The 16,883-nt window shown below is 45.5% G+C and overlaps 1 protein-coding gene across 1 annotated transcript in view; it reads right to left on the bottom strand.

Moving 5' to 3' along the window:
* Positions 1-3,579: 3,579 nt before the first annotated feature.
* Positions 3,580-16,883, bottom strand: part of LOC120065939 (protogenin B-like) — a 49,314-nt gene continuing 36,010 nt past the window's right edge. The window contains exons 12-22 of the mRNA XM_039016981.1: positions 14,751-14,846; positions 14,375-14,561; positions 12,790-12,917; positions 11,309-11,479; positions 9,528-9,719; positions 7,497-7,620; positions 6,374-6,521; positions 4,825-4,932; positions 4,393-4,685; positions 3,803-4,259; positions 3,580-3,588 (exon numbers count right to left, since the gene is read on the bottom strand). Coding sequence (XP_038872909.1) covers positions 3,580-3,588; positions 3,803-4,259; positions 4,393-4,685; positions 4,825-4,932; positions 6,374-6,521; positions 7,497-7,620; positions 9,528-9,719; positions 11,309-11,479; positions 12,790-12,917; positions 14,375-14,561; positions 14,751-14,846 — 1,913 coding nt within the window. The remainder of the gene's footprint in view (positions 3,589-3,802; positions 4,260-4,392; positions 4,686-4,824; positions 4,933-6,373; positions 6,522-7,496; positions 7,621-9,527; positions 9,720-11,308; positions 11,480-12,789; positions 12,918-14,374; positions 14,562-14,750; positions 14,847-16,883) is intronic.

Raw genomic sequence — 16,883 nt, forward strand, 5'->3', positions numbered from 1 at the left:
CACCTAAAATAAACAAAACCATAACAACATGTTTTAAAAGTCCCAAAGTAAACTTTTAACATCTTTCAGGTGAAATCTCATGAACACGATTCAACTGAACACTCTTTGACCTCTCAAGCCACTCAAAACAAAATGGAACTTGGCATCACAATGATTCGACTTTAAAAATGCCTTTTCTAGTGAATCAAAATCCTAGAAACTTATAAACACATTATGCAAATACTGTTATGTAAAATTAAAATTAAAAAAAAGTAAAACCAAATAACTCATTATTAAACAACATCTTCTTTGGTCAAGATTATTTGCTTTTCAAAGATATAAAACTTGATTATGTTGCTCTTCACACATAGGGGTTATTGATTTGATAGTCAGAATCTTGTGGTATTGTCAAACTGGGGTGTGAAATATAGTAGTAGCCTGCTCCCAGATCTGTTTGTACTGTATAGCCAACTCCTATGGTCATTGTCATGGGTGGCATGCTATACAGCACAAACAAATCCGGTACCAGGCTAGAAATATAGTGGATACAAATATACATTTGTCCATCATACAACATTCATAAAAAATTGTATTCATGTGAAATGTGACCACAGGTGATATCAGCTTGATGAATGCAAATTCAAAAAGCAAAATGCTTCACCATCCATCCACTATCACTGTCAATACACTGACCGGATTCTTTGTTTTGGTGTGAGACAAACTCCTGTCAGTGTTGGGCTTAATTCCATTCCAATTCAGTAAATTCTGTAAATTAACTGAAATGTCAAAATTCCCAAATTTCCATGTTGAAAAGCATTGGAATTTCAGTTTACTCCCAGAACTGACTGAATTGAAATGGAACTAGCCCCGACCCTGGAATCTCCTGTGACATCATCCCAAGGATCTATCTGGAGGACCCATCAGTCCTCCCGTCTGATCCATCTGGAGGACCCATCAGTCCTTCCATCTGATCTATCTGGAGGACCCATCAGTCCTCCCATCTGATCCATCTGGAGGACCCATCAGTCCTCCCATCTGATCTATCTGGAGGACCCATCAGTCCTCCCATCTGATCTATCTGGAGGACCCATCAGTCCTCCCATCTGATCTATCTGGAGGACCCATCAGTCCTCCCATCTGATCTATCTGGAGGACCCATCAGTCCTCCCATCTGATCTATCTGGAGGACCCATCAGTCCTCCCATCTGATCTATCTGGAGGACCCATCAGTCCTCCCGTCTGATCTATCTGGAGGACCCATCAGTCCTCCCGTCTGATCCATCTGGAGGACCCATCAGTCCTCCCATCTGATCTACCTGGAGGACCCATCAGTCCTTCCATCTGATCTATCTGGAGGACCCATCAGTCCTCCCATCTGATCTATCTGGAGGACCCATCAGTCCTCCCATCTGATCTATCTGGAGGACCCATCAGTCCTCCCATCTGATCTATCTGGAGGACCCATCAGTCCTCCCATCTGATCTATCTGGAGGACCCATCAGTCCTCCCATCTGATCTATCTGGAGGACCCATCAGTCCTCCCATCTGATCTATCTGGAGGACCCATCAGTCCTCCCATCTGATCTATCTGGAGGACCCATCAGTCCTCCCGTCTGATCCATCTGGAGGACCCATCAGTCCTCCCATCTGATCTACCTGGAGGACCCATCAGTCCTTCCATCTGATCTATCTGGAGGACCCATCAGTCCTCCCATCTGATCTATCTGGAGGACCCATCAGTCCTCCCGTCTGATCCATCTGGAGGACCCATCAGTCCTCCCATCTGATCTATCTGGAGGACCCATCAGTCCTCCCCATCTGATCTATCTGGAGGACCCATCAGTCATCCCGTCTGATCCATCTGGAGGACCCATCAGTCCTCCCATCTGATCTATCTGGAGGACCCATCAGTCCTCCCCATCTGATCTATCTGGAGGACCCATCAGTCATCCCATCTTATCTATCTGGAGGACCCATCAGTCCTCCCATCTATCTGAATCCCCCCATCTGAGGAAGTAGGCAACTCTTTGGCATCTAATAGCACAGTGTCAACACTGCATTTAGCATCAATGATCTGCTGTACATAGAAGGCAAATGGAGAACACTCGTCTGAAAGACAGAGCACTAAAGCTTTCAACCAGATATAAAAACGTGTCTTGAAAATGTACAATAAGAATTGTATTCAACTCGATAATTCAACGAGAAATATACATACTTGATACGGCAGCAAAATGATTCAGAGGACACTTACAATACTGTACGGCTGTTATGTCGCGTGTTCCTACAGCGTACACTTACAATACTGTACGGCTGTTATGTCACGTGTTCCTACAGCGTACACTTACAATACTGTACGGCTGTTATGTCGCGTGTTCCTACAGCGTACACTTACAATACTGTACGGCTGTTATGTCACGTGTTCCTACTCTTTCTTTGGTTCTCTGTATCTACAATCATCTGCAAAGCCCTTTTCCACGTAATAAGGACATTTTAAAGCTTGTAAGGTCCGCTGCACTGGAAATGCCAGATCAAAGTTAAATTTTTAGTTACTTGATCTTACTCAAATAGAGACTGGTGATACAGTATCTAATGCACTTCAATGTTAGAACTATACTGAAGAGGCTCATCGTTAAAAAAACGAAAAAGCTTTTCCGACCTTATAAAAACAACAAATAATTCCAAAAGGAATTTTCACAAATCTTCAAACAAAATTCAGCCTAGTGGTTAGAGCGTTGGACTAGTAACCGAAAGGTTGCAAGATCGAATCCCAGAGCTGACAAGGTACAAAATCTGTTGTTCTGCCCCTGAACAAGGCAGTTAACCCACTGTTCCTAGGCCGTCATTGAAAATAAGAATTTGTTCTTAACAGACTTACCTAGTTAAATAAAGGTAAAATAAAATATTTAAGAAACTCCTGCAGGTAAGACGACATGGCTTTGAAAAGTTTTCAACCTCATTCCCTGAGTTAGGGAAAATAATACTGCACAATATACTCTTAAAATGAGGTAGTAGTATAATACGGTACTGCACAATATATTGTTAAAATGAGGTAGTACTGACAGAGTCAGAGTAACTGAGGTAGACAATCAGCAATGAGGGGGTCACCAACTAAACCCTCTGCTTCAATGGAAGAAAACAATCTACTTAATTATAGAAGTAAATGTATCATAAAGCAATATATTTTTTACATTCTTTTGAACATTCATTGTTGGGTGAGCTTTGGTTTAGGACAGACATTAAGGACTGGTTTCCCGGACAAAGATTAAGCTTAGTTTTGTAAAAAAAAAATTGTGGAAAAAACACTTCCAATGTCCAATCTTCACTGAATATGCTTTTCAGGATCCCATAACATCCCTTTCACCATTTCATGACAAAGCTTCATCTGTGTGGTGTTTCTTTCTTTGTTGTGCTAACAGGGGGGGGTGGGGGGGGTTCTCTTCTACACTGTTCAACCAATCCTGTAAATGTGGAGGAGGAGTTAAGATGGAATGTCGACTTGTTAACGTCGAAAAGCGGAAGCCTCTCTTTCCAGTTCCCCTGAAAACCAGATGTATCCGGTTGCCACCGTCCCCGCTTAGGTTGGTGTCTAAGAAATCCTCCCTAAAAGACCTGACAAAGACAACAACCAGGAACAAACAACAAACAGGAAAACAACAACATTCATTACAAATATCTTGAGGTAGACCTGAAGCGAACACCCATTTCCTCCTTAAATCTTCAACTTCCTGATCCCTCTACGTAACAGTATGTTCCTTGCCCAAGGACTTATTTTAGGAGGCAAAGAAGCGAGAAAGGCGGGCTGCTTCAACTGAAAATAAGCCACATTCAGGTTGGGTAACCTATCACCAGGACGAGCCTGTTGACTGGACCGTGGCCTGGGCAGGATAAGCAGCTTCCTCAGCTGAGAGGGAACAGGGACGTGAGGGATGCTGGACGGTGGCCTGGGCAGGATAAGCAGCTTCCTCAGCCGAGAGGGAACAGGGACGTGAGGGATGTCGGACGGTGGCCTGGGCAGGATAAGCAGCTTCCTCAGCCGAGAGGGAACAGGGACGTGAGGGATGTCGGACGGTGGCCTGGGCAGGATAAGCAGCTTCCTCAGCCGAGAGGGAACAGGGACGTGAGGGATGCTGGACGGTGGCCTGGGCAGGATAAGCAGCTTCCTCAGCCGAGAGGGAACAGGGACGTGAGGGATGCTGGACGGTGGCCTGGGCAGGATAAGCAGCTTCCTCAGCCGAGAGGGAACAGGGACGTGAGGGATGCTGGACGGTGTCATGACCAGGCTGGTGGAGACCATGGTGGTGACGGTAGAGACGTCTCGGTGGCGTCATCTCAGATTCCACTTTAAAACCAGGAAGAAGAAGAAGCTTTTCTTCTTCTTCCTTCTCTGGAGTTGGGCTGTCATCCAACGCCGACCCGAAGGACGGAGGCCGGGAGTTACGGCCTGAGGTGGCGGTGGACGGGTTGCTCATCTCATTGCTTATCTCTTCGTTGGAGTAGTGACCAGAGTCTCCTGTCTCCTGACTCCCGTCGCTGGTCTCAGTAGTCCCAGAGCTGTTTCCCTCACTAAAGCCCCCGGAGCTCTGTAAGCCCCCTAGTGGACCGAACAGGATATGCAGGCTGGAGGGCTGGAGGGGAGACGCGCCCTCCTTCTCTTCGTAACACAGAACGGTCTTCCCTGCCTCGTACAGACATGCTCTGTTCTCAGCCTAGAGATAAGGGAGAGGAGAGATATTTGTTAGTTTTGTCATTGTATAACAAATAACCAATAATCAATACTGTAAACTCCATGTTGAAGACTGGTATTGTAATAGCAGCAACATGATTGGTTCATGTCTGAAGACCTACCTGACTTGTATTTCTATTGTCTCTCTCCGTCTTAAAAAACTGCCATCTCTTACTGCGGTTCATACCGCAGACTGGACCAGCTTCTGTAATCACCAGGTTTGTCCCACCCTGAAACAGAGAGAGAACCAGATTAGAAACAGATAAAGGGGTAGAATACATTCAGAAAGTATTCAGACCCCTTTGACTTTTTACACATTTTGTTACGTTACAGCCTTATTCTAAACTGGATTCAATAAATAAAAATCCTCAGCAATCTACACACCATACCACATAATGACAAAGCGAAAACAGATTCATTTTTTTTTTCTTTCAGATTTACATAAGTATTCAGACCCTTTGCTGTGAGGCACGAAATTGAGGTCAGGTGCATCCTGTTTCCATTGATCATCCTTGAGATGTTTCTACAACTTGATTGGAGTCTACCTGTGTTAAATTCAATTGATTGGACATGATTTGGAAAGGCACACACCTGTCTATATAAGGTCCCACAGTTGACAGTGCATGTCAGAGCAAAAACTAAAGCCATGAGGTTGAAGGAATTGTCCGTAGAGCTCCGAGACAGGATTGTGTCGTGGCACAGATCTGGGGAAGGGTACCAAAACTATTTTGCAGCATTGAAGGTCCCCAAGAACACAGTGCTCTCCATCATTCTTGAATGGAAGAAGTTTAGAACCACCAAGACTCTTCCTAGAGCTGGCCGCCCGGCCAAACTGAGAAATCGGGGGAGAAGGGCCTTGGCCAGGGAGGTGACCAGGAACCCAATGGTCACTCTGACGCCGCTCTAGAGTTCATCTGTGGAGATGGTTGTCCTTCTGGAAATTTCTCCCATCTCTGCAGCACCCCACTAAGCAGGTCTTTATGGTAGAGTGGCCAGATGGAAGCCACTCCTCAGTAAAAGGCACATGACAGGCCGCTTGGAGTTTGCCAAAAGGCACCTAAAGGGCTCTCAGACCATGAGAAACAAAATTGAAACCAAAATTGAACTCTTTGGCCTGAATGCCAAGCGTCACATCTGGAGGAAACCTGGCACCATCCCTACGGTGAATCATGGTAGTGGCAGCATCATGCTGTGGGGATGTTTTTCAGCGGCAGGGATTGGGAGACTAGTCAGGATTGAGAGAAAGATGAACGGAACAAAGTACAGAGAGATCCTTGATGAAAACCTACTCCAGAGCGCTCAGGACCTCAGACTGGGGCGAAGGTTCACCTTCCAACAGGACAACCACAATAAGCACATAGCCAAGACAACGCAGGAGTGGCTTCGGGACAAGTCTCTGAATGTCCGTGAGTGACACAGCCAGAGCCCGGACTTGAACCCGATTTAATACATTTGCAAAAAACTCTAAAAAACTGTTTTTTTCTTTGTCATTATGGGGCATTGTGTGTAGGTTGATGAGGTTGATAAAATGTAATCAATTTTAGAATAACGCTGTAACCTAACAAAATTTTGAAAAAGTCAAAGGGTCTGAATACTTTCCGAAGGCATATGACATAAATACAGTCTCATACATACACACTCATGGCCTGTGTCTGTGGAGTCATGTCTCACCTTGGCATCAATGAAGTGTGGTGCCATCATGGGCATCAGGGCCTCTATGTTCTCAGCCTGGTGTTCATTGGCCAGGGCCAAACCAGTATTTGGACCATGGGTTCCCTCACCATTCACTACGTCAATTATCTTACAAATGGAAGATTTCCTATTGGAGCAAAGAGTAGAAGGACAATAGGGGACAATATATATGAAAGAAAGAAGAAAGAATCTATTTTAATCTATTTGAAGAGAGTTCTTTCAAAAATGGCTGATGCATTAGAATGAGTAAATGGAGTATAGTCTGAGAAGAAGAAGAAACAGAAGAAGAAGAAGAAGAAGGAGAAGAAGAAACAGAAGAAGAAACAGAAGAAGGAGAAGAAGAAACAGAAGAAGAAGAAACAGAAGAAGGAGAAGAAGAAACAGAAGAAGAAGAAACAGAAGAAGGAGAAACAGAAGAAGGAGAAACAGAAGAAGGAGAAGAAGAAACAGAAGAAGAAGAAATAGAAGAAGGAGAAACAGAAGAAGAAGAAACAGAAGAAGGAGAAACAGAAGAAGGAGAAGAAGAAACAGAAGAAGGAGAAACAGAAGAAGGAGAAGAAGAAACAGAAGAAGTAACAGAAGAATGAGAAGAAGTAACAGAAGAAGTAACAGAAGAATGAGAAGAAGTAACAGAAGAAGTAACAGAATAAGTAACAGAAGAATGAGAAGAAGTAACAGAAGAAGTAACAGAAGAATGAGAAGAAGTAACAGAAGAAGTAACAGAAGAATGAGAAGAAGTAACAGAAGAAGTAATAGAAGAAGTAACAGAAGAAGGAGAAGAAGAAGAAAGAGAAGAAGTAACAGAAGAATGAGAAGAAGTAACAGAAGAATGAGAAGAAGTAACAGAAGAAGTAACAGAAGAAGAAGAAACAGAAGGAGAAGAAGAAGGAGAAGAAGAAACAGAAGGAGGAGAAGAAGTAACAGAAGAAGAAGAAACAGAAGAACGAGAAGAAGTAACAGAAGAGGTAACAGAAGAAGAAGAAACAGAAGAAGGAGAAGAAGAAACAGAAGAAGTAACAGAAGAAGAAGAAACAGAAGAATGAGGAGAAGAAGAAACAGAAGAAGGAGAAGACTATTACTAAGATGGATATTGTGTAAATACCTGGATCTGCCTTTGCTGATGAGGATGATGGTACACATCACTATACAGGCCAGAGCGATGCAGACCCCCACGATGATCCCTGTCATGGAATTCTGCTCTGTGTGGTACAGGTCGTCCGAGAACACTGGAAGACATGAGAAATCATGTTATCACATCAATTTAATAACTCTACCTACATGTACATATTACCTCAAATCATTTAATAACTCTACCTACATGTACATATTACCTCAATTACCTCGACACCGGTGGCCCCGCACATTGACTCTGTACCGGTACCCCCTGTATATAGCCTCCACATTGACTCTGTACCGGTACCCCCTGTATATAGCCTCCACATTGACTCTGTACCGGTACCCCCTGTATATAGCCTCCACATTGACTCTGTACCGGTACCCCCTGTATATAGCCTCCACATTGACTCTGTACCGGTACCCCCTGTATATAGCCTCCACATTGACTCTGTACCGGTACCCCCTGTATATAGCCTCCACATTGACTCTGTACCGGTACCCCCTGTATATAGCCTCCACATTGACTCTGTACCGGTACCCCCTGTATATAGTCTCCACATTGACTCTGTACCGGTACCCCCTGTATATAGCCTCCACATTGACTCTGTACCGTAACACCCTGTATATAGCCTCCACATTGACTCTGTACCGGTACCCCCTGTATATAGCCTCCACATTGACTCTGTACCGGTACCCCCTGTATATAGCCTCCACATTCACTCTGTACCGGTACCCCCTGTATATAGCCTCCACATTGACTCTGTACCGTAATACCCTGTATATAGCCTCCACTTTGACTCTGTACCGTAACACCCTGTATATAGCCTCCACATTGACTCTGTACCGGTAACCCCTGTATATAGCCTCCACATTGACTCTGTACCGTAACACCCTGTATATAGCCTCCACATTGACTCTGTACCGGTACCCCCTGTATATAGCCTCCACATTGACTCTGTACCGGTACCCCCTGTATATAGTCTCCACATTGACTCTGTACCGGTACCCCCTGTATATAGCCTCCACATTGACTCTGTACCGTAACACCCTGTATATAGCCTCCACATTGACTCTGTACCGGTACCCCCTGTATATAGCCTCCACATTGACTCTGTACCGTAATACCCTGTATATAGCCTCCACTTTGACTCTGTACCGTAACACCCTGTATATAGCCTCCACATTGACTCTGTACCGGTAACCCCTGTATATAGCCTCCACATTGACTCTGTACCGTAATACCCTGTATATAGCCTCCACATTGACTCTGTACCGTAATACCCTGTATATAGCCTCCACATTGACTCTGTACCGGTACCCCCTGTATATAGCCTCCACATTGACTCTGTACCGGTACCCCCTGTATATAGCCTCCACATTGACTCTGTACCGGTACCCCCTGTATATAGCCTCCACATTGACTCTGTACCGGTACCCCCTGTATATAGCCTCCACATTGACTCTGTACCGGTACCCCCAGTATATAGCCTCCACATTGACTCTGTACCGGTACCCCCTGTATATAGCCTCCACATTGACTCTGTACCGGTACCCCCCTGTATGTAGCCTCCACATTGACTCTGTACCGGTACCCCCTGTATATAGCCTTGCTGTTGTAATTTACTGCTGCTCTTTAATTACTTGTTATTCTTATCTCTTACCTTTTTTTTGGTTTGTTGGTATTTTTTTTAAACTGCCTTTGTTGGTCAAGGGCTTGTAAGTAAGCATTTCACTGTAAGGTCTACGTTACCAATCAAATCATGTGACAAATACAATTTGATTTGATTTAAACAATGCCTACTAGAAGCACTACAACCAGGTAAAGTAAGAGACTATATTCTGTTTAGGGTCATGTTGTCTCCAACTGCAGTATGTTCAAAGTCCAAGACATGACAGGTCCTATGTCTCTGCAGTCCAACAATACTGACCACTAGCCACAATACTAACTGCAACACTCTCCAGTCCAACAACACTTCGACAGTACTCTCCAGTCCAACAACACTACGACATAACTAACCTGTGGTGTCTGAGGAGGAGGAGCCGCTGCCCGAGTGCCTGGGGCTCTTCCCTCTGTGTCTAGAGCCAGGCCCCAGGGCCAGCTCCACAGTAGTAGAGAAGGGCCCGTCTCCCACCTGGTTGGAGGCAGAGATCTTCACCAGGTAGACGTTACCAGGCTCCAGACGCTCCAGCAGGGCCATGGTGTTACTTCCTGTAGGGGAAAGACAGGACTGGTGTTACTTCCTGTAGGGACAGCAGACAGGTTTTTAGAGCGGACTGGAGGAGAACGCATCATAACACAGCCATTCCCAAAACCCCAGACCCAAATCTTGGATGCACACTGGTCAGATACTCAGAAATGTTTAAATCTGCACTCAACGGACTCAAACAGTAGCTACAACACTCTGCTCTCAAAGCTTCTGCCCAAGCCTGTCTCCAGACCCTCCCCTTCCAAAATGTCCACCTGTGTTTACAATTCCTCTATAATATCTGGCTGTCTAACCATCTCACTCATCCTCCCTCTGCAGTATCTGTCAGTATCTAGCTGTTCCGCTCACCCTCCCTCTGCAGTATCTAGCTGTTCCACTCACCCTCCCTCTGCAGTAGCTTGCAGTATCTAGCTGTTCCACGCATCCTCCCTCTGCAGTATCTGGCTGTTCAACTCACCCTCCCTCTGCAGTATCTTCCAGTATCTAGCTGTTCCACTCACCCTCCCTCTGCAGTATCTGGCTGATCCACTCACCCTCCCTCTGCAGTGTCTGGCTGTTCCACTCACCCTCCCTCTGCAGTGTCTGCCAGTATCTAGCTGTTCCATTCACCCTCCCTCTGCAGTGTCTGCCAGTATCTAGCTGTCCACTCAACCTCCCTCTGCAGTGTCTTCCAGTATCTAGCTGTTCCACTCACCCTCCCTCTGCAGTGTCTGCCAGTATCTAGCTGTTCCACTCACCCTCCCTCTGCAGTGTCTGCCAGTATCTAGCTGTTCCACTCACCCTCCCTCTGCAGTGTCTGCCAGTATCTAGCTGTCCACTCACCCTCCCTCTGCAGTGTCTGCCAGTATCTAGCTGTTCCACTCACCCTCCCTCTGCAGTGTCTGCCAGTATCTAGCTGTTCCACTCAACCTCCCTCTGCAGTGTCTGCCAGTATCTAGCTGTTCCACTCAACCTCCCTCTGCAGTGTCTGCCAGTATCTAGCTGTTCCACTCACCCTCCCTCTGCAGTGTCTGCCAGTATCTAGCTGTCCACTCACCCTCCCTCTGCAGTGTCTGCCAGTATCTAGCTGTTCCACACACCCTCCCTCTGCAGTGTCTGCCAGTATCTAGCTGTTCCACTCACCCTCCCTCTGCAGTGTCTGCCAGTATCTAGCTGTTCCACTCACCCTCCCTCTGCAGTGTCTGCCAGTATCTAGCTGTTCCACTCACCCTCCCTCTGCAGTGTCTGCCAGTATCTAGCTGTCCACTCAACCTCCCTCTGCAGTGTCTGCCAGTATCTAGCTGTTCCACTCACCCTCCCTCTGCAGTGTCTGCCAGTATCTAGCTGTCCACTCAACCGCCCTCTGCAGTGTCTGCCAGTATCTAGCTGTTCCACTCACCCTCCCTCTGCAGTGTCTGCCAGTATCTAGCTGTTCCACTCACCCTCCCTCTGCAGTGTCTGCCAGTATCTAGCTGTCCACTCAACCTCCCTCTGCAGTGTCTGCCAGTATCTAGCTGTTCCACTCACCCTCCCTCTGCAGTGTCTGCCAGTATCTAGCTGTCCACTCAACCGCCCTCTGCAGTGTCTGCCAGTATCTAGCTGTTCCACTCACCCTCCCTCTGCAGTGTCTGCCAGTATCCGGCCAGCCAGGCCCTCTGTGAGGCGTACAGGATGGTGTAGTGCGTCACGGCCAGGTTGTTCTCCGCTGGTTCTCTCCAGGAAACCAGGGCTGTACCGTCCTCAATCAGACTCACCCGCACACCTTCAGGAGGGTGGCTGGGCGCTGATGAACAGAAAAGGGTCATTTGAGTCTCTTAAGCTTAAATGTATCTTGGTCCATCATCTAGTACAGTTGGCTTTGATTGGTGAATGTTATTGTGTGCACACGGGTTCTCGCCCATCTCAAATAAAATAAAATAAAAGTTTATTGTCGCGTACACAAAATTGTCAGGTGTTATAACAGGTGTTATAGCAGGTGTTATAGCAGGTGTTATAGCAGGTGTTATAGCAGGTGTTATAGCAGGTGTTATAGCAGGTGTTATAGCAGGTGTTATAGCAGGTGTTATAGCAGGTGTTATAGCAGGTGTTATAGCAGGTGTTATAGTAGCTGTTATAGCAGGTGTTATAGTAGCTGCTATAGCAGGTGTTATAGCAGGTGTTATAGCAGGTGTTATAGCAGGTGTTATAGCAGGTGTTATAGCAGGTGTTATAGCAGGTGTTATAGCAGGTGCAGCGTAATGCTTATGTTACTAGCTCCAACAGCGCCTGTGAGAATGTCTAGCAAATACAATACACATACAGAAATAATCAAAATACAAACCAAAAAAATGTCAGAATGAGTCCAACATTCATCTACCCTGATGAAGACGAGCTTGGCTCTCGAAACGTTGGATATTCCATTTTTTTTGCATCTGAGCTCCTAGAGTGTGCGGCTCTCCTTTATATTTTAAGAATGAGTCCGACAACCTAGAGTAGATATATCAGTGTGAACAGTGTCTGCATACACAATACGTGCTGTGTTTAGACAGTAGATAATTTGGAAGAAAATGGTATGGACAGTAGTAGGTATATTAGGATGAGCTATGTTGAGAATACAGTTTATACATAAACAGTGAGTCAACAACAGCATATACACAGAATATGAGGTGACCAGTGTGCAATGTAAATGTAATGTAAAGTTTTCACAGTAGTGTAACGACCCTGGATTTATAAGGCGCGGAAATCGACTGCCGTTCGAGCATGCTTTTGCGGCACAGTACCAGGCCAGAGTACCAGAGCGCGCTGGACTTCGGGCTAGAAGGTCGAGGGTTCGAAACCCGCTCCCTGCCTGTTTCATTACAGTATATACACAGAATATGAGGTGACCAGTGTTCAATGACTCTATCTATATTACATGGGGCATTAGTCTCAAGGTGCAGGCCAGAGTACCGGCCGGGTACATCTCAGAGTAGACTGGGAAGGCAGCTATACTGTTGATGTCACTTAAAGTTAAATAGACTCCTTCATAATGTATAGATCATGAAGGAATCTTTATCCTTGTTTTCCTTGGGAAACGTGACATGATAATCAGAAGAGAATAAGAGGATTGTTTACCTGCTGGTAGAGTCCTCTGAAAGACAACCATGCTCCAGGGACTGGCCAGTTGGTCGACATGGAGACGCACCACGAACTCATAGCGAGTGTTGGAGTCCAGGCTCTGTATCTGCACACTCTGGTTGGTACTGACGAGGACAAACAGACATTCCCAGATTAAATATTACGAAATATTAATACGAGGATTATTAGCAATCATGACAGGTTCAATCAAAAACACTCAGTGTCCATAACAATGTGGCACTTCAGTCTCTTGTCAGAAGTAAAGTGTAAAACTAAATCACCACATGCAATATCAATTTCCATGATCTGAAAAATGACAATGGGATGGGACAATAGCATAGTAGTAAAGTACACTGCAGCATGTAAAGTGTTGGTCCCGTGTTTCATGAGCTGAAATAAAAGTCAGAGAAATGTACCATACGCACAAAAAGCTTATTTCTCTAAAATGTTGTGCACAAATTTGTTTACATCCCTGTTATTGAGCATTTCTCATTTGCCAAGATAATCCATCCACCTGACAGGTGTGGCATATCGAGAAGCTGATTAAACAGCATGATTATTACACAGGTGCACCTTGTGCTGGGGACAATAAAATGTGCAGTTTTGTCACACAACACAGTGCCACATTTGTCTCAAGTTTTGAGGGAGCATGCAATTGGTATGCTGACTGCAGGAATGTCCACCAGAGCTATTGCCAGAGAATTGAATGTTCATTTCTCTACCATAAGCCACCTCCAACGTAATTTTAGAGAATTTGGCAGTACGTCCAACCAGCCTCACAACCACGTGTTTGGCGTCAAGTGGGCGAGCGGTTTGCTGATGTCAACTTTGTAAATAGAGTTCCATGGCATGGGCAGGAATAAGCTACAGAAAACAAACACAATTTAATTTTATCAATGGCAATTTTAATGCACAAAAACTACCGTGACGAGATCCTGTGCCCTCATTTATTTTAAGGTTTCTGTGACCAACAGATGCATATCTGTATTCCCAGTCATGTGAAATCCATAGATTAGGACCTAATGAATTTATTTCAATGGGACCGATTTCCTCATGTGAACTGTAACTCGGTAAAATCAATTAAATTGTTGCATTTATATTTTTGTTCAGTATAATAATCTTAGTATTAAAATAGTAGTAAAGTATTCTTCTTCTTCAACAGACCCCAGGATACAGGTATAAACATCATAAGTATCTTGTAGAAAGAGGAGGAAGGGAACCGTTACTAAGGTAAACAATAGTACATTTTGGTAGACAGAAGGTGCTCTTTGGTAAAAGGGGTAAATTGGTCATCAAAAAGAAAGGAGGACCAAGGCACTCCTCATATAATTAATTATTATAATTATTAATTATTATAATTATTAATTATTATAAGTATTAATTATTATATGTATTAATTAGCATAAATATAAATTATCATAATTATTAATTAGTTATAATTATGATTTATTATATTTATTAATTATTATAATTGTTATTAATTAATTAATAATTAATAATTGGTCCTCTTTTCTTTTTGATGATCCTAAGTATCTTCTTGATCACGAGCGGTTCTGTTGCAGAACACTGGTCATGAACTCACGTCTGTATGTAGCGTACAGCTGATGCGTTCATCAGGCCCACAGGTGTACAGCGAGCTGTGTAGCTGACAACCTTCCTAGAGGCGAAGGCGGGACGGCTCCACCGAAGGTACACCGCTGACGAGCTGTTAGCCACCGCACTCACGTGGTCCGGGGCTGGAGGGGAGGCCACCGGGTGATCTCGTACAGCTACAAGACACACCCACACACAGATGAAAATAACACTTCCTGTAGAAAATGCGTGCGATTGCTTCAGCTGTCGAGAAATATTTTTATGCTAGTGGGAGATGTGTTAGAGGCCGATGTAGAATTCAGGATGAACAGAAGCTGAATCAGATCAATAGTAAAAAATTTGTATAGATTTTTCTGTTTACTTACACACACATCCCGGGGTGCTGAGTGTCTGGTCGGCCTGGTAACCATCTCCTACAAGGCTTAATGCCAACAGTTTCACATGGTATTTCCTCCTTGGGTCTGGAAAACAATAAAATGGTAGATTAAAAAGTAATTTCTGTGGAAATAAATATTATATTTTCTGTCTATTGTCAACTGACCCACATACGCGTTAAAAACATCGGTGCAAACAAAAGGCACATCTGAAATGGCCATTATCAGTGAAAACATAAGAAATAAATGAAAAGTTAACAAAGTTTGCTTTTTCAGTTAAAGTACTAGCCCCTAAGAGCTGGAGGGCAGATGACCCCTTGGTCTTAGCTGACCGTTCCCTATACACACATAGTTCAGTGTCTCCCCTCTTTTTTGCCCTCAGAACAGCCTTAATTCGTCGGGGCGTGGGACTCTACAAGGTGTTGAAAGCGTTCCACAGGGATGCTGTCCCATGTTGACTACAATGCTTCCCACAGTTGTGTCAAGTTGGCTGGATGTCCTTTTGGGTGGTGGACCATTCTTGATACACACAAGGAAACTGTTGAGTGTGAAAAACCCAGCAGCGTTGCAGTTCTTGACACAAAATGGTGCGCCTGGCACCTACTTTTGCGCTTGCTAGATACTTTATGTCCAAAATTATTCTATATACATTTTGTTGTCCATTTTGACACTAGAATCAATGTTTCTGACTCATATCGATGCCACATCGACCGTTTTCAAAATGAGAAGTTGATTTTTAGGGCCAATCGCTCTTTAAAAATGGTGCAATTCAATTCAGTGTCTTTCAGTTTAAAACGCACCACACGCTAACCATCTCCTAAATCATGTCGTATTTTAGGGGACCGTTAAGGATTTGTTTTATATCTTGGTGTGAAAGGTTAGGTTCTGGGTATTGACCAGTGGAAAGGGGAGGTGGTGTGTGTGTGTCCAGGCCTGTTGTTGTGGTGGTGGGGGATGGGGCCAGGAGGCTTGGTGGGAGGCCTGGGGGGCTAGGGGCTGGGGTGCGGGGGCCAGAGGCAGCATTCAGCTGCTAGGATCCAGGGCCCCTGGGACAAGGGGGGGTTGACTAGGGTCAGGGGTCAGGCCAAGATACAACAGAAGGAATCTGGGCTTCAGGACTGTGGGAGAGGAGAGAGTAGACCATTCTATGACATTTGAAATGTCTTTATTCTTTTGGAACTTCTGTGAGTGTAATGTTTACTGTTCATTATTATTGTTTATTTCACTTATGTATATTATCTACTTCACTTGCTTTGGCAATGTTAACATATGTTTCCCATGCCAATAAAGCGGCTTGAATTGAATTGAGTAGAGGAGGAGCTGGCCCCCTTTGTTTCCCCTTCTCAGGACCTGTTCCACCTGGCTGCTCCTCCAGCCTTCTATCTACCCTCCACCTGGCTGTCCCTCCAGCCTTCTATCTCCCCTCCACCTGGCTGCCCCTCCAGCCTTCTATCTACCCTCCACCTGGCTGCCCCTCCAGCCTTCTATCTACCCTCCACCTGGCTGCCCCTCCAGCCTTCTATCTACCCTCCACCTGGCTGTCCCTCCAGCCTTCTATCTACCCTCCACCTGGCTGTCCCTCCAGCCTTCTATCTACCCTCCACCTGGCTGCCCCTCCAGCCTTCTATCTACCCTCCACCTGGCTGCCCCTCCAGTCTTCTATCTACCCTCTACCTGGCTGCCCCTCCAGCCTTCTATCTACCCTCCACCTGGCTGTCCCTCCAGCCTTCTATCTACCCTCCACCTGGCTGCCCCTCCAGCCTTCTATCTACCCTCCACCTGGCTGCCACTCCAGCCTTCTATCTACCCTCCACCTGGCTGCCCCTCCAGCCTTCTATCTACCCTCCACCTGGCTGCCACTCCAGCCTTCTATCTACCCTCCACCTGGCTGCCCCTCCAGCCTTCTATCTACCCTCTACCTGGCTGCCCCTCCAGCCTTCTATCTACCCTCCACCTGGCTGCCCCTCCAGCCTTCTATCTACCCTCCACCTGGCTGCCCCTCCAGCCTTCTATCTACCCTCCACCTGGCTGCCCCTCCAGCCTTCTATCTACCCTCCACCTGGCTGCCCCTCCAGCCTTCTATCTACCCTCCACCTGGCTGCCCCTCCAGCCTTCTATCTACCC

This window comes from Salvelinus namaycush, chromosome 21, assembly GCF_016432855.1.
Source record: "Salvelinus namaycush isolate Seneca chromosome 21, SaNama_1.0, whole genome shotgun sequence".
Classification (NCBI taxonomy): Eukaryota; Metazoa; Chordata; class Actinopteri; order Salmoniformes; family Salmonidae; genus Salvelinus; species Salvelinus namaycush.